This window comes from Penaeus vannamei, chromosome 19 (assembly GCF_042767895.1).
Source record: "Penaeus vannamei isolate JL-2024 chromosome 19, ASM4276789v1, whole genome shotgun sequence".
In the NCBI taxonomy this organism is placed as follows: Eukaryota; Metazoa; Arthropoda; class Malacostraca; order Decapoda; family Penaeidae; genus Penaeus; species Penaeus vannamei.
Genome location: NC_091567.1, coordinates 33,318,167 through 33,335,666, shown reverse-complemented (window position 1 = coordinate 33,335,666; position 17,500 = coordinate 33,318,167). Strand labels below are relative to the sequence as shown.

General features: G+C 49.8%; 1 protein-coding gene across 3 annotated transcripts in view; it reads right to left on the bottom strand.

Moving 5' to 3' along the window:
• Mitf (transcription factor Mitf) overlaps positions 1–17,500 on the bottom strand; it is a 244,219-nt gene that overhangs the window by 137,065 nt on the left and 89,654 nt on the right. For all 3 annotated transcript variants that reach the window (XM_070134230.1, XM_070134229.1, XM_070134228.1), the window contains exons 3-4: positions 7,499–7,685; positions 6,659–6,882 (exon numbers count right to left, since the gene is read on the bottom strand). In XM_070134230.1, the coding sequence (XP_069990331.1) occupies positions 6,659–6,882; positions 7,499–7,685 (411 nt within the window). The remainder of the gene's footprint in view (positions 1–6,658; positions 6,883–7,498; positions 7,686–17,500) is intronic.

Below are 17,500 nucleotides of genomic sequence, written 5' to 3'. Positions count from 1 at the left end.
TATAAGTTACCATACCAACCAAGTTACACATTCCCCCACCAATAATCACAATCCAATTATCATCATTAACCAGTAATTCATAATCATCAAATCACAACCCTTTTCAATCCAAATATCATCATTAACAACCAGTAATTCACAATCATCAAATCACTTTTTTTTCAATCCAATCATTATCATTAACCAGTAATTCATAATCATTAAATCACAACCCTTTTCAATCCAATCATCATTAACCAGTAATTAATAATCATCAAATCACAACCTTTTTCAATCCAAATATCATCATTAACCATTAATTCACAATCATCAAATCACAACCTTTTTCAATCCAAATATCATCATTAACCAGTAATTCATAATCATCAAATCACAACCCTTTTCAATCCAAATATCATCATTAACAACCAGTAATTCACAATCATCAAATCACAATTTTTTTCAATCCAATCATCATCATTAACCAGTAATTCACAATCATCAAATAACAATCTTTTTCAATCCAATCATCATCATTAACCAGTAATTCACAATCATCAAATCACAACCTTTTTCAATCCAAATATCATCATTAACCAGTAATTCATAATCATCAAATCACAACCCTTTTCAATCCAAATATCATCATTAACAACCAGTAATTCACAATCATCAAATCACAATTTTTTTCAATCCAAATATCATCATTAACCATTAATTCACAATCATCAAATCACAATCCTTTTCAATCCAAATATCATCATCATTAACCAGTAATTCACAATCATCAAATCACAACCTTTTTTTCAAGCTATAACATAAAACACAATTCAACATCGGATGTTTACAGTCCGCACTATCAAAATACGTCATATCGAAACAGATATTAATACTGATTAAGAAAAAGTATCAGTCAATAAAAATACTATCACGTTAATTAAGAAAATGTTCTACGTAAATTCTCCGATAAGAGTATCACTTAACATGATGCAAAACAATTGTAAACTAAATGCATGAGTGGCCTAACATTAATGTTTACTTATATCACTACTACTATTAGTTCTACAAGTACTTCTACTATTACTACTATTACTGGGAAACAGGTTGCATAACAATAACAATAATAATATTAATAACAATAATAATAGCAACAATAATAATATAAATAACAATGTAATAATAATAATAATAATAATAATAATAATAATAATAATAATAATAATAATAATAATAATAATAATAATAATAATAATAAAATAATAATAATGATAAAATAATAATAATAACAACAATAACAATAATAAAAAATACAATTAATAATAATAACAACTACACCAGCAACAATAATAATAATACTTAATAATTATAACAATAACACTGATGACAAATAATAATAACATGAACAATAACAATGATCAAAACAATAAAAATAATAATTATACTAATATTAATAATAATAAAAATTAATAATAATAGTAAATCATAACCACAACAAGTACAACAAAAATAAAAACAATATTGATAATAATGATGATAATAATAAGAATAACAATAATAGCAATAATAATAATATAAAAAATGATAATAACAATAATAACAATAATAATAATAATAACTATAATAATAATAATGACTATGATAATTACAACAATTCCAATAACAATAATAACAATAATAATAATATTAGTAAGAATAGTAATAAAAATAATAACTATAACAATAGCATTAATAATAATAATAATAACAATAATAACATCAATAATAACTAAAGTAATAATACTATTGATAACCATCATAATAATTATCATCATCATCATCATCATAATAATAATAAGAAGAATAACAACAATGACAATAAATAATAATACCAAAGTAACAACAGCAACAATAACAAAAATGATAAGAAATTAGTAATGATAATGATAAAAGTGATGATCGTGATATTGATGACGATGATGATGTTAACAACATCAGCAACAATAACAATAATATAAAAAATATAGTGACAATAATAATAACAACAATAATAATAATAATAGTAATAATAATGATAATAATGACAACAATAATAATAATAACGATGATAATCATTATAATAATATAACTGTCATTATCATTTTCATTATCATTACTACTAATAATAATGACAGTAATGATAATAATAACAGTAATAGTATAACAATAACAATAACAACAAGAACAATAATAACAATAATAATAATAATAATAATAATAATAATAATAACAATAACTATAATAATAATAACAATAACAATAATAACAATGACAATAATAATAACAATAATAACAATAACAATAATAATAATAACAATAACAATAATAACAATAACAATAATCATAATAACAATAACAATAATAACAATAATAACAATAACAACAATACCATCACCAAAAAACAACAAACCAACAGAAGGCAAAACCCAAGCCGCCCGAGCGTCGAGCCGGCGCCCTCGGGCACCCTCGGGCCTCCTCCGCCTCGCCGCCCGCCCTCCGCCTCGGCCCCGTAACCCACAGCGAGCGCGGGCGGCGGCGGCGGGTCAATAGCACGGCCGCCCGCGAAGTGACACCGAGCTCCTCTCCAGCCTCGACTCACCTTCAGGGCGGGTTACAGCGCTAGGGGGTCAGCGCCTCGCCGTGGCACCGTTAGAAGGGGGAGAGGATAGGTACGGAAGGCATGCATATGGTGGTGTGTACCCCTGTCACTGGGGCGCTTCTTGAGGGGGTGCGTGAGGCGGTTGGCACATGGTATGGGTGACACACGGCACGGGTGACACATGACACGGTTGACACACGGTGCTCTTTAGGCGTATTGCGGGGAGAAGGGCGGGTGGCTTCCTCTGGCCGCTGGGAGGCTGAGCGCGGCGGAATAACCACATCGAAGAGGGCGTTTCCGCTACGTCGGCACTGTTGGCACTGGCGGCACTGGCTCTCCTGGGCTCGTGGTGTCACTGCCAACGCTCAGGATATATGGCACTGCGCGACGAGTAGGCACTGAAGGCGGGCGGGCGCGCCAGCCCTGGCACTGGGCGAAGCAGCTCCCAAAACCGCACTTCGGTAGGATCGAAGGCAGGGGGGCGAGGGGGGCAAGGGGAGGGAGCAGGACACCACGTGACCTTGCACGAGTAAATGGTGGCATGACACGAGAAACAACCCACTGGCACTACGGAAGACGCGAGGCCTCCGACGGGCACCTCATGGCACTGGAAGGCAGGCACCGCGTCACAGCAGGAGCGGGAGGAGGTTTCCACAAGGACGCGAGGGAAGGCACTGAGAGCCAGGCGTGGGAGGCGAGGGGAAACCTCGGATACAGGGAGGGAGGGACGGAGGGCGAGGCGGAGGGTGGTAGGGAGGGAGGGAGGGAGGGAGGGGAGGGTGAGCGAGGGGAAAGCGAGAGGGCGCGAAAGCGAGCGGACGAGGAGGGTGGAGGAGGAGGAGGGGGCGAGGAGGAGAACCGCGACGCAAGGAAAGCGCGAGACGAAACCGTAACATCGAAATAAACAGCCGACCGTCTTGTCTCGCTTTGCAACATCCCGAGCAGCGCCATTCATCCCTGCAATCGATGAGCAAGACGACGATAGTACTACGGCTCTCCGTCGGCCCTGCTTGCGCATGCGGCCCCTCCCTCCCGTGCAGGCGACGAGGTGGACGGTAGATCGGTCGCCCCAAGCACGGACAGACGGTGTACGCGCGCCAGACGTACACAGCCACACATACGCGCACTTTATCCCTCCTTTCCCTCCCTTGCCGAGTGCATGACAACAGGCATGATGTTAATGGGGTGTAACTAATGCTTATGAAGGAGAGAGAGAGAGAGAGAGAGAGAGAGAGAGAGAGAGAGAGAGAGAGAGAGAGAGAGAGAGAGAGAGAGAGAGAGAGAGAGAGCGAGCGAACAAGAGAGAGAGAGAGAGAGAGAAGCGAACAGTGGGCGTGATTCGGAGCGATATCGACGAAAGCCCCGAGACGACGCCGCTCCACACTCGACGTCGCTCTACCACTCCACCCCAGAGCTCGCCCTCCACCTCCAATATCCCTATCCCTCGAATTTCAACCAACCCCCCTTCTCCTGCTTCCCACTCTCCCCTCTTCCCCATCCCTCTCTCCCTCTCCCCTCCCTCTCTCCTTCTCTCCCCTTCCCCCTCCCTCTCTCCCTCTCTCTCCCTTTCCCCGTCCTCATCCCTCTCTCCCTCCCCCCTTTCGCCTTCCCCCTCCCTCTCTCCTTCCCCCTCCCCCCTTCCCAGTCCCTCTCTCCCCCTCCCTTTCTCCTCCCTCTCCTACTCCCTCACCCCCCCCCTGCCTTGAGGACCACTCAATCAACCGACCAATAAGGGGAGAGCAACGCCAGGCCCTCAATGAACACCAAGGGAGACCAAAGAACACAATTCAACTTTAAACCAGGGCGGCGCGAAGGGAGGGAAGGGAGGGAGGGAAGGGAAGGGAAGGAGGGAGGAGAGGAGGGGGAGGAGGGGATGAAGCGGGGGCGGCCAGCATTTATCGACGAAGTTACAGGGGTGGGGTGGGGGCGAGGATAGGGGGAGGGGTGTGGTGGGCGAACATGGGGAAAGAGAGAATGAGAGGGCAGGGGGGGTTGAGAGTATGGGAGGGAGGTGGAGGACAGAGGGTAGAGAGCATGAGGAGGGGGGAGGGAGAGGCCAAGAGAGTAGATAGACAAGGAATAGACACCAAGGATAGGAAGAAGAGCGAGACCAAGAAAGTAGATAAACAAGGAATATACACCAAGGATAGGAAGAAGAGCGAGACAAAGAGAGTAGATAAACAAGGAATAGACACCAAGGATAGGAAGAAGAGCGAGACAAAGAGAGTAGATAGACAAGGAATAGACACCAAGGATAGAGAGAAGGGAGAGACCAAGAGAGTAGATAGACAAGGGGTATAGCCTATGGTGGGGTGGGGGGGGGAGGGAGAGGGGGCTATTACGCATGCCCAGGGAGCAGCAACATTTTCCCTGGCTCGCCGCCCCCTCAACGCGGCTTATTATAGGCTCTTAATCAGGCCGATGAACGCTCTGCTTATTGGCTTGTTCTTCTGCTCTCGAAGGGAAGGGCGCGCGTGTTTGTGTGTGTGGGTGTGTGTGTGGAGGGAGGGAGGTGTGTGTGTGTGTGTGTGTGTGTGTGGGAGGGTGTGTGTGTGTGTGTGTGTGTGTGTGAGAGAGAGAGAGAGAGAGGGGGAGGAGGGAGGGAGGGAGGGGATGGGGAGGGAGGGAGGGGGAGGGGAGAGGGAGGGAGGGAGGGAGAGAGAGAAAGAGAGAGAGAGAGAGAGAGAGAGAGAGAGAGAGAGAGAGAGAGAGAGAGAGAGAGAGAGAGAGAGAGAGAGAGAGAGAGAGAGAGAGAGAGAGAGACATACTGACAGACAGAGAGAGAAACTGCAAGGGGACGAGGCCGAGGAGCGAGTCAGCGAGAAATAGTACGACGAAGATTGACCCAGTACTGAAACTCTGCCACAGGTGGTTGGCAAGTTTTCCACCCCCCCCCCCCCTTTCTATCTATCTGTCCATCTCTCATTCGCTTCCCCTCCCTCTTCCTTTCCCTTCCTCTTCCTCTCCTCTATCTCTTTCCATTACCTCTTTTTATAACTTTTCGTCTCTCTCTCCCTGTCCCTCTTTCTTTCTTATTCCTCTCTCCTCCTTTCCTCTTCCCCTCTCTTTCCCTCTCTCCTCATTTCCTCTTCCTCTCTCCTCATTTCCTCTTCCTCTCTCCTCATTTCCTCGTCCTCTCTCTCTCCTTCTCATTTCCTCTTCTTATTTTGCCTTTCTATCTACATTATTTCGCCTAATTTCACTCTTCCCTATTCTTGTATTTCTTCCTTTCTCCTTTTACCCTTTCCTTTGTTTCCCTGAGCTTTCCTCTAATCCCCCCCCCTCCCCTCCCCCTCACCTTCCCACTCCCCTCCCCTTCCCACTCTCCTCCCCTCCTAATCTACCCCCCACTCCCCTTCCCCCATAATCTACCTCCCACGCCCCCTCCCACCTCACCTCCCCACTCCCTCCCCCTCCCCCTTCCCCCTCTTCTCCCCCTCCCTCCCACTTCTATTTCCATGCACGCAGTTCGCTTTGTTGACATGTTCTACTCTCGCACGTTTGTTTACATTCCTGATCCCTTTGTTTACATCCACAAACCACCCAAATGACGCAAATATCCAGGTTGCATGCACATTTTTTCCTCCTTCTTCTTCTAAAATAAAACGAGATAAAAATAAACAAAGGCAGTTTATAAACACTGAGAAGCAAAACTCGGAAATTCATCCTTACGAAGATCAAACGTAAAGCCGAAGGGATCTTGATGCACCGAATGGAACGCGGACAAAGAAAACGGGAGTCAGACTTTCCCGTCGCAATCAATACACAACAAACACGCGGGTTCTGTAAATCAGCGCAGTATTAGCGCTTTTTTTTTTTTTTTTTTTTTTTTTTTTGCTTGAGAGAAGGATGTTTCGAATGTGTGTGTGTGTGTGTGTGTGTGTGTGTGTGTGTGTGTGTGTGTGTGTGTGTGTGTGTGTGTGTGTGTGTGTGTGTGTGTGTGTGTGTGTGTGTGTGTGTGTGTGTGTGTGCGTGCGTGCTGCTTCTCCCCTCCCGCTGACCCACGTGGCCGAGCCGCCCAAGGCAGCCGCAGGCGCCGAAGAGGAACCATCCCGGGGTACTCACCTCAGAGGCATCGGAGAGCGAGGCGGCCGACGACGAGATGACGGAGGAGACGACGGAGGCGGGGGCGGTGGAGGGCGCGGGCGTGGAGGCGGCCGTGCGGGAGGTGGAGGCCGCCTCCGGGGAGCAAGGGCCGCGCGCCAGCACTCGGGGCGCCGACACGGCCACGGCGCCGCCCACGCTGCTGCTGCTGCCGCCCGCGCCGCTCGTGCTCGCGTTGGGCGCACCTGCAACAGGGGAGCGGGCGTGAGACCTCGGGAGGGGCTGCAGGAAAGGCAAAGGCTCCTCGCACAGCCTGTGGCGCGGGTGCAAGGGAGAGCTGAGGGCTCCTGCCCGGACAAGGGGCCTGGCGTGAGGGCGAAGGCGGCCTGCAGCCCCTTTAAGAAATGAGGAACGGCAGCAGCGAGGCCGCAGCCCCTTTAAGGGCGCCGCGAAGAGGAAGCGGCGTCCTGCCCTGAGGTGACTTGTGAATCCCAATTCCTGCTCTCGAGCTGACCGCCTTCATTTGTATTAGGCCTGAGTGAGATGACTATTCATGGGCGAACTGCCTCCAACAAAAATTACTATGGCTTGCATGGCGGATATATAACATTTAAATGCATTGCTAGATATTGAACCAAATACAAAAAACCAGTTAATCCATTATTTATCTGTTTGCAACTGAACGCATCATGCAAGAGCAAGGAGAAATACTGGGAAAACGCCCAGAGCAAAAGTTCCCCGAACAGGCTCGCAGAATTCCGAACCTCCCGACGCAAGAACCGCATAAGGAACTGACGCCCATAGGCCTACATAACAAGCAGCTCGCGCCGGAACTTTTCCCCAGCAGTCGCGGCGCCTTACCGGGATGCGTAGGCTTCATGGCCACCCCGGGGTCGGAGTGGGGCCAGGCGGGCGGGTGGTTGGGGTGGGGGGGTCCGGAGCCCGAAGCGTCCCCTGGGGAGCCGCTGCCCGACAGGAACTGGAGCACCTGCCGACGCTGCGACTGGAGGACGTGGTAGAAGGTCGGATTCTCCAGCCGCGTCTGCACCTGCGGGAGGAGGGTCGCCGGATTAGCTGAGAGCGCTGGCTGTTGGGATCAGAATCGCCTGCGGTGTCTGAGTGATGATCTGTTCTTCATGAGTGGGATTTACGATTTAAAAAACAGTAATTATCCTATTGTGTTATGAAAGATGAGCAGGATTTACGAAGAAAAATTGTAAAACAGTAATTATCATATTGTTATGGTTGGGTACGGTTAACAAACAATATATTATTATTTTCTCAAATATTATTAAACTGCGTTATGGTTGGGTGCGGTTAACAAACAATATATTATTATTTTCTCAAATATTATTAAACTGCGTTATGGTTGGGTACGGTTAACAAACAATATATTACCATTTTCTCAAATATGTAGAACATTAACAGACCTCTTAATAAAAACATGAAAAAGGACGACCACCAAAATTTATTTTAATTGGCTCTGACGGGTGACAAAGCACTCAACGGTGTCATGTTGGAAAAAAATGAAAGAAAAAAAGAAAGAAATACATGTGCTGAGGCATTAAATTTTCGAAGCTTGTCAGCCTCGTATGTTACTACGGAGGCATGACATCTTGCTTGGGGAAGAGGGGGGAGGGGGAAGAAGGGAGGAGGGAAGGGGAGGGAGGGAGGAGGGAGGGGGAAGTTAGGAGGAGAGGGGGAAGGGGAGGGAGGGAGGGGGAAGGGGAAGTTAGGAGGAGGAGAGGGGGAAGGGGAGGGAGGGAGGGGGAAGGGGGAAGTTAAGAGGAGGAGAGGGGGGAATGGGGAGGGGAAACGTGGAGGAGGAGAAGAGGGGGTGGGAGGGGGAAGGTAAGAAGGGGAGGGAGAGGGGATGGAGGAATGGGGGAAAGGGAAAGGGGAGGCAGTGTGGAGGATGAGAGAGGGAGAGGGAATGTGGAGTAGAAGAGGGGGGAATAGGAAGAGGGGAGGGGTAAAAAGGGAGGAAGGTAAGAAGGAAGGGGAAGTGAAGGAGGAGAGAGGAGCAAGAGGAAAAAAAAACAGGAGAGAGAGAAGGATACCGAGAAGAACAGAAAGCAATTGAAAAGGAGGGACGGGAAAATGAGCGGAAAGGGGGCGCTCACCAACCACCAATCCATCAACTCCATCTATTCCAGCGCCTAACAACCCGTTCACCCCCACCCCCCATCCCCCACCCCCCTCTCCCGATAAAAAAAAATCCTCAGAATCTTAAAAGTCTACCTCACCCGTGTACCCTTTCCGTTCCTAGGCCAGCTTCCTCTGCATTGCGCAACAGACGTAAAGGAATGGAAAGAAGGAGGAAGGAAAAGAGAGGGGAAGGGAGAGGAAGGAGGGAGAGATGGATGGAGGAAGGAAAAGGGAGAGGAAGGGAAAGGAAGGAGGGAGAGATGGATGGAGGAAGGAAAAGAGAGAGGGAGGGAGAGATGGATGGAGGAAGGAAAAGAGAGAGGAAGGAAGAGGAAGGAGAGAGAGATGGATGGAGGAAGGAAAAGAGAGAGGAAGAGAGAGGAAGGAGGGAGAGATGGATGGAGGAAGGAAAAGAGACAAGATGGGAGAGGAAGGAGGATGAGAGGGATGGAGGTAAGGAGGAAGGAAAAGAGAGAGGAGGAGGAGGGAGGAAGAGAGGAGGAGCAGGGGGAGGAAGGAGGGAGGGAGGGAGGAGAGGGAGAGGAGGGAGGAGGAGGGAGAGAGGGGGAGGGGGAGGGAGGGAGGGAGGGAGGGAGGGAGGGAGGGAGGAGAGGGAGGGAGAGAGAGGGAGGGAGAGAGAGGGAGAGAGAGAGGGAGAGAGAGAGAGAGAGAGAGAGAGAGAGAGAGAGAGAGAGAGAGAGAGAGAGAGAGAGAGAGAGAGAGAGAGAGAGAGAGAGAGAGAGAGAGAGAGAGAGAGGAGGGGATCCCTTCCTTCAAGCCTTCGATTTTTCGTTTAATTTTATTCCTCTTTGACCTCTTTCCTCCTTTCTTTCTCTCTACTCCAAGCGAAAAGAGAGAGAACGAGACACCAAAGACAAGTAAAAAATAAATAAATAAATAAATAAAAAATGAGAGGGAACGGAAAGGGAAAAGGAAAAAATCCTGCACAAAAGAGAAAGAGAAAGAGAAAGAAGGGATAATCTGGGTTGCGGCCAGGATGAGGCGAAACAGGGCGAAATCAAGTTGAAGACGTGCTGAAAGGGAGAGAAGAGGAGAAAGAGATGAGAATCAGAAGAGAGGGAATGGGAAGAGAGTGGAAGATAAGAAGAAGGAGAGGAAGGAGGAGAGGAAGAAGGAGGGGAAAGAGGGGAATGAGAGGTAGAGGTAGAGGATGGAAGAGAGAGGGAGGAGTGAGAGAAAGAAATAGAGGGAGAAGGAAAATGAGACGGAGAGGAAGAGGGGAGGAGCAAGAAGAGTTTGGGGGAGAGGGAAAATGAGGCGAAGAGGGAGAGGGAGAGAGAGAAAGGGAGATAGAGGAAACAGGAAGAGTTAGAGGGAAAGGGAAAATGAGAGGAAAGGGTGAGGGAGAAAGGAGGAACAGGAAGAGGGAGAGGAAAGAAAGAAGAAAGAGGAGAATGGAGAGGGGGAAGAGAAAGAAGCAGAGGACGGAGAGAGGAGAGAAAGAAAAAAAGAGGAGAGAGAAAAGAGAAGAGAGGGGGAAGGATAATGAGTGAAGTGAAAAGATGAGAATAAAGGAAAAAGAGAAAAGTTAAAGAAAGAAAGAAAATGAGAAAGACAAGACGAGACAGAAAATATAAGAAAACTATCAGGAAGTGAAAGGGAAAAGGAGGAAAAGTGGAAGAGAGAGAGAGGATGAGAAAGGAAAGAAGGAGATGGAGAAGTAGAATAGACAAAGGGGAGGTGGAAGGAAAGGGAGAGGGCGAAAGGCAGGAAAAGGAAAAGGGAGAGGCGAGGCGAAAGAAAGAGAGAGAGAATGGTTAGGAGAGGGGGATAAAGATAGAAGATGGGAAGAAAGAGAGAGGATGACAGCAAAGGAAGCAGGAAAGGTGAATGAGAGAAGGATAGGAAGAAAAGAAGGAAGGGAGAGAGAGAGAGAGAAGATGGGGTAGGGAGAGAGATGGGGGAGGGAGAGGGAGGAGAGGTGAGGGGAAGGGAGAGGTGGTGAAGAGAGGAGGGAGAGGGAGTGAAAGGAAGGGAGAGGGAGGTGAGGGGAGGGAGAAGGAAGGGGTGGAAGGAAGGGAGAGGAGGAGGGAGGGATAAGGGAAGGGGGTGAGAGGGAGGAGGGAAAGGCGGTGAGGGGAGAGGGAGGATGGAGAGGGTGAGCGAAGGGGAGGGAGAGGTGTCGAAGGGAGGGGAGAGGGTTGAGAGGGAGGGGGAGGAGAGGGTCTGAAAGGAAGGGAGAGGGGTTGAGAGGGAGGGGGGGGGAGGAGTAACGGGTAACTCTAGCCCCCGCGCGAGCAAGTAACCCGAGAGATCCGCGGAGCCGCAGCCCGTGTCACGGATACGTCACGGATTCTTGTGGCTTCCGTCTTCATCTTGTCGCCCGCACCCTTCCCCTTCCTATGCCCCTTCCCCTGCCGCAGTCGTCGCACGCACCCTTCCCTCCCTCCTCCCCTTCCCCTGCCGCAGTCGTCGCCCGCACCCTACCCTCCCTCCTCCCCTTCCCCTGCCGCAGTCGTCGCCCGCACCCTACCCTCCCTCCTCCCTTTCCCCTGCCGCAGTCGTCGCACGCACCCTACCCTCCCTCCTCCCCTTCCCCTGCCGCAGTCGTCGCCCGCACCCTTCCCTCCCTCCTCCCCTTCCCCTGCTGCAGTCGTCGCCCGCACCCTCCCCTCCCTCCTCCCCTTCCCCTGCCGCAGTCGCCGCCCGCACCCTTCCCTCCCCCCTCCCCTTCCCCTGCCGCAGTCCTCCCCCCCTCCCTTCCCTCCCTCCTCCCCTTCCCCCGTCCCAGTCGTCCCCCCCAACCTACCCCTCCCTCCTCCCCTTCCCTGCCGCAGTCGTCGCCCGCACCCTTCCCTCCCTCTCCCTTCCTGCTGCAGTCGTCGCCCGCACCCTACCCTCCCTCCTCCCCTTCCCCTGCCGCAGTCGTCGCACGCACCCTTCCCTCCCTCCTCCCCTTCCCCTGCCGCAGTCGTCGCACGCACAATTCCCTCCCCCCTCCCTTTCTCCCGTAGGAGGGCAGAGGGCAGGGGAGTACCCATTCACACCCTATGTTGGTCTGTTTTGCCAATGTCCCCTCTTTTGTGACCCCTCTTTTCTGGGTTCTGCCACCTGTCCCTGCCCTATGCTCTCTCTCACCTGTGCCCTGCCACCTGTTCCTGCCCCGGGCACTTTCTAACACGTGCCTTGCCTCATACCCTGTCTCGGTTATCCTCTTCCCCTTCTCCCTTGTCCTCTGTCACCTGTACCCTCTCATCTGTCCCCTGCACCATGCCCTCTCCCACCTGTTCTGAACCACTTCTGCTTGTTCTCTGTCCCCTTTCACCTGTCCCCTGGCATCTGTCCCTTGTCCCCTGTCCACTGTCCCCTGTCCACTGTCCACTGTCCCCTGTCGCATAACCCCTGTTCCCTGTCATCTGTCTCCTGTCCCCTGTTCCCTGTCCTCTGTCCTCTATCCTCTGTCCCCTCTCAGCTGGACCCTGCCACCTCTCCCTACCCCATGTCCCCTACTCCACCCCCTCCCCCCTCCACATGCCCCTTACCCCCTGCCCCCCCCTTCACCCGTCACTTGCCCCTTACCCCCTGCCCCCCTCTCTCCGTCACTTGCCCCTTACCCCCCTGTCCCCCTCCCTCCGTCACTTGCCCTTACCCCATTCCCCCTCCCCCCGTCACTTGCCCCTTACCCCCTGTCCCCCTCCCCCCGTCACTTGCTCCCTAGCCCCCTGCCACCCTCCCCCCGTCACTTGCCCCTTACCCCCTGCCCCCTCCCCCCGACACTAGCTCCTTACCCCCCCTCACCCCCTTACCCCCCTCCCCCCGTCACCTGCTCCTTGCCCCCGTGCCCTCATCTCCTTTCCCAATCCCGTGCTTATCTGCCCGCGGTATCAGCCAGGGAGATAAGACTGATAACAATCCCCCGGTAGATAAACACACAGGGAAGCCTAGAAAACGCGCGGAGGGGAAAGCGGTCGTCGATATAAGGAGGGAAGAGGGAGGTAGGCGAATAAATATGGGAGGTAGAAGAGAGACAAGAGAGGGCATTGCATACGTGGGGGAAAAAGACAAGGAGGTAAAGGGTGGAGATGAAGAAGATTTGATAAATGGGAATTAGAAGAGATATGGAGATAAAGAAGATTTGATAAATGGGAGGTAGAAGAGAGGCAAGAGAGGACATTAAACGTGAAAAAACAAGGAGGTAAAGGGCGCAGATGAAGATTTGATAAATAGGAATTAGAAGAGAGACAAGAAAGGACATCATACGTGAAAAAACAAGGAGATAAAGGGTGGAGATGGAAAAAAAATGATAAATGGTAGGTAGAAGAGAGACAAGATAGGGTAGCATACTTGTGAGAAAAACAATAAAGATAACGATTTTAAAAAATGAGGATCACAGTTCTAAAACAAATGAAAGGATGAGGGGAAAAGGGAATAAAAATCAATAAAGAATAATAAATAAAGGGGGTAAAGAGAAGGAAAAAACAGGCCCCATTACCAGCATATTGCACGTTCATCCCCTCATACCACTCCCACCCTTATCCTACAATCCCTATCCCCCCATTCTATCCTTCTACCCAATCCCTATCCCCCCATTCTATCCTTCTATACCATCCCTCCTTCCCCTCACCCATATCCTACCGCCTTGTCACCTCCCCACCACACTCCCCACGTCTCCCCAACTCCCCAACCAATCCCAAATCCCGCCCATCTCAACCCATTCCAACATTCCCATCACTCTTACAAGCGTCCCCCTCCCTCCCCCTTCCTCCATCACCCCATTCCCACCCCCTACCTCCCCCTCCCCGTATCTACCCCCATACCCCCACCCCAGTACCCCCATCACTCCTACAATCGTCCCCTCTCCCTCCCCTTCCTCCATCACCTCATTCCCACCCCCTACCTCCCCCTCCCCCTATATATACCCATATCCCCACCCCCAGTACCCCCCATCACTCCTACAATCGTCCCCCTCTCCCTCCCCCTTCCTCCATCACTCCATTCCCACCCCCTACCTCCCCTTCCCTTTATCTACCATCACCCCATTCCCACCCCCATCACTCCTACAATCGTCCCCTCCACCCTTCCTACCATCACCCCATTCCCATCCCCTACCTCCCCCTCCCTCTATCAACCCCCAACCACTACCCCTCCCCCTATCTACCCCCCTACACCCCCCTTAACCCCTACAACACGCATCCCCCTTAGCTACTCGAGAGGCTTCACGAGGGGGACTGCCGTAAGTGGGCGTGGCTTGGTGTTTTGTATACACCTTTATTTTTTCCTTCTCTTTATTGAGCTTCTTACGAGGAGAATATGCGGTGAGGTGAGGTGGTGGGGGGCTGAGGGCGGGGGGGAGGTGCGGGAGAGGGATGGAGGGAGAGAGAAAAGAAGGGAGAATGATGGGAATTGCTATATAGAGGGAGAGAGGGAGAGAGGAAGAGAGGAAGAGAGGGAGAGAGGGAGGGAGAGGGAGAGAGGGGGCAAGAGAGAGAGAGAGAGAGAGAGAGAGAGAGAGAGAGAGAGAGAGAGAGAGAGAGAGAGAGAGAGAGAGAGAGAAAGAGAGAGAGAGGGAGATTAAAGAGAGAGAGAGAGAGAAATCAGAGAGATTGGATGGAAAAATGGAAAAGAAAAGATAATAAACGCCAAGTCAGACAAACACACTCACACACACTCACACACACACACACACACACACACACACACACACATACACACGCCCCCCACCCCCCACACAAACATAAAACAAAATAAATCAATAAAAAATAATAAAAAATAAAGAAAGGGCATGCAAGCGAGAAAAATAAAAAAATGAGAAAAAGAATGAGAGAGAAAGAGCATGAGAGGGCGAGGGAGAGAGAGGTATGTCAAGATGGCCACCGTGATACGTGACTCAGCAATGCTCTTCTCACTCCACTGCCAGGCTACGGAGCCAAGGGAGGGGGAGGGGGAGGAGTGAGGGAGCGGGGTGAGGGGTGACGGTAAGGGAGGGGGATGAGGAGTGAGGAGGGGGAGGGGGAGGGGGAAGAGTGAGGGAGGGAGGTGAGGGGTGATGGAGAGGGAGGGGATGAGGGGTGAGGAGGGGGAGGGGAGGGGGAAGAGTGAGGGAGGAGGTGAGGGTGAGGGAGGGGATGAGGAGGGGAGTGAGAGAGGGGATGAGGGGTGAGGAGCGTGGGAGAGAGATGAGGGGAAGGAAGGGGGATGAGGGGCGATAGAGAGGGATGGGGGTGAGTGATGGAGGGGGATGAGGAGCGAGGGAGGGGGGTGAGGGGGAGGCGATGGGGGAGGCGTGCTTTCTCCCTGGTCCCTCTTCTTTCGAGGAGAAGGCGAGAGGAAACAAGCATCTTCCTGTCTGTCTGTCTGGATCTTAGTGTCTGTTTGCCTCTTTCTTTGTCTGTCTGTCTGTCCTGATTCCCTGCCTTGTCTCGAAGAACGGGAACGGACGCATAAATGAATGAAGGGTAATACTAAGATAGAAAAAAAATGCATTTTTTTTTTTTTACACTATACCGAGTTGATGCTTTGGTAGAAAAAATCCAAAATGCATTTTTTTACACTAAATCGCGTTGATAGTAAGGTAGAAAAAGAGCCAAAATACACTCTATACCGCGTTGTTACTAGGTTGAAAAAAGAAAAAAATGCATTGTTTTTTAGGGCCAAAATGCATTGTTTTTTCAAACACTATACCGCGTTGTTACTAAGGTAGAAAAAAATGCATTGTGTTTTTTTTTTCTATACCACGTTGATAAGGTTGAAAAAAATCCAAAATGCATTGTGTTTCTTTCTAACACTATACCGCATTGATACTTAGGATGAAAAAACAAAAAACAAAATGCATTGCGTTTCTTTCTAACACTATATCACATTGATACTTAGGATGAAACACCAAAAAACAAAATGCATTGTGTTTTTTTTCTAACACTCTATACCGCATTGATACTAAGGTAGAACAAAAAACAAAATGCAGTGTTTTTTCTAACATTATACCGCATTGACACTAAGATTTTTAATAATCCAAAATGCATTGTGGGTTTTATTCTCTCTACCATGTATAAAATGAATGAATAACTTATCTATTCATCGACTCACCGACTTATCAACTTACCCGATCAAATGACCGACAGACTTGACCGAACGCGCCACCCTTCCTCCCTTCCTTAATTTCTTTCCCCCTTTAATTCTCTCCCTTCTCCCCTTTATCCTTCTACGGGTCTCATTACCTCTTGAGTCTCACCCCTTCATTCCATTCCCCTCCCCCTCTTTAACCCCCTACTTTTCTATGGGTCTTCATCATCTTCTTCTTCTTCTTCTTCTCCCCCTCTCTCCCCCTCTTCGTAACCCCCCCCTAAACTCCCCATCCACCCCTCCCCCTATTTCTTCCGTTACCTTCTTATTCTTTCTTAATTATACCCTTTCCCCCCTTCCCTCCCCCCACCTCTCCCATCCCCTCCTCATGCTCCCCACCCCTATCCTCTCACCCCCTGAGGCCTTCTGTCCCACATTCACCCCTCCTTCTTTCTCCTTCCATCCTCCCTCTCCCCCCTTTCTTTCACCCCATCCCCTCTATCCCCTCTATCCCTTCCTTCTATCCCCCTTTTCCTTCACCACCACCCCTATCCCCTATCCTTCTCCCTCCTTCTACCCCCCATCCCCCATCCTTCTTTCCCTTCCACACTTTCTTTCCCCCCTCCTCCCTCCAGCTCCCCCCCCTTATCCCTCCTTCCTTTCACCCCTTTTCCCTCCATCTTTCCCCCCCCCTTTCCCCCCTCCTCCCTCCATCTCCCCCCTCCTCCCTCCATCTCCCTCCCCTTATCCCTCTTTCATTTCACCCCTTCTCCCTCCATTTTCCCCCTATTCAATTTCCCCCCCTCCCCCTCTCCCCCTCCCTCCGAAGTCCTAAGGCCTAAGAATCTCTAATAAGGTGTCAGGTTGCCACGCCCCCTCCTCTCCACCTCGCTTCGGGTATCCTCTACGGAAGGCGGAGGGGGGGGGGGGGGGGGCTTCCATGTCACTCTCCCCTCCTCATTGAAACCCTTTTTCGACAGGGGAGGTAGGGTGTGTAGGGGGTGATAGGGGAAGATGTAGGGTGATAGGGAAAGAAGGGTGGGGAGGGGGGGGGGGAAGGTGGGCGGGTCTCGAGTAACAAGTAAGCAACTTTTAGGAATATTTTCTCTCCCCTATACCCTCTCTCCCTCCATCCCTCCTCCCCCCTACTTAACCCTTTCCGCTGCAGACTAATAAGCCTACTCTCGCCCCCTTCCCTCCCCTTCCCCCTCCCCTCGTTATCCCTTGCACTGCCCTTCTAGTGTTCCCGATGACCTTTCTTCAGCCAAGAATTTTCTATGGCAATTTTTCCATCCATCTATCTCTCTTTCTCTTACTCTTTCTCTTTCTCTTTCTCTCTCTTTCTCTTTCTCTCTCTCTCTCGTTCTCTCGCTCTCTCCCCCTCCCCCCGTTACCAACCACGCTAAATTAGCGTGGCTGGAGAGAGAGAGAGAGAGAGAGAGAGAGAGAGAGAGAGAGAGAGAGAGAGAGAGAGAGAGAGAGAGAGAGAAGAGAGAGAGAGTGAGAGAGAGAGAGAGAGAGAGAGAGAGAGAGAGAGAGAGAGAGAGAGAGAGAGAGAGTGAGTGAGTGAGTGAGAGAGAGAGAGAGAGAGAGAGAGAGAGAGAGAGAGAGAGAGAGAGAGACAGAGACAGAGAGACAGAGACAGAGACAGAGAGACAGACAGACAGAGACAGACAGAGAGACAGAGCCTTGACC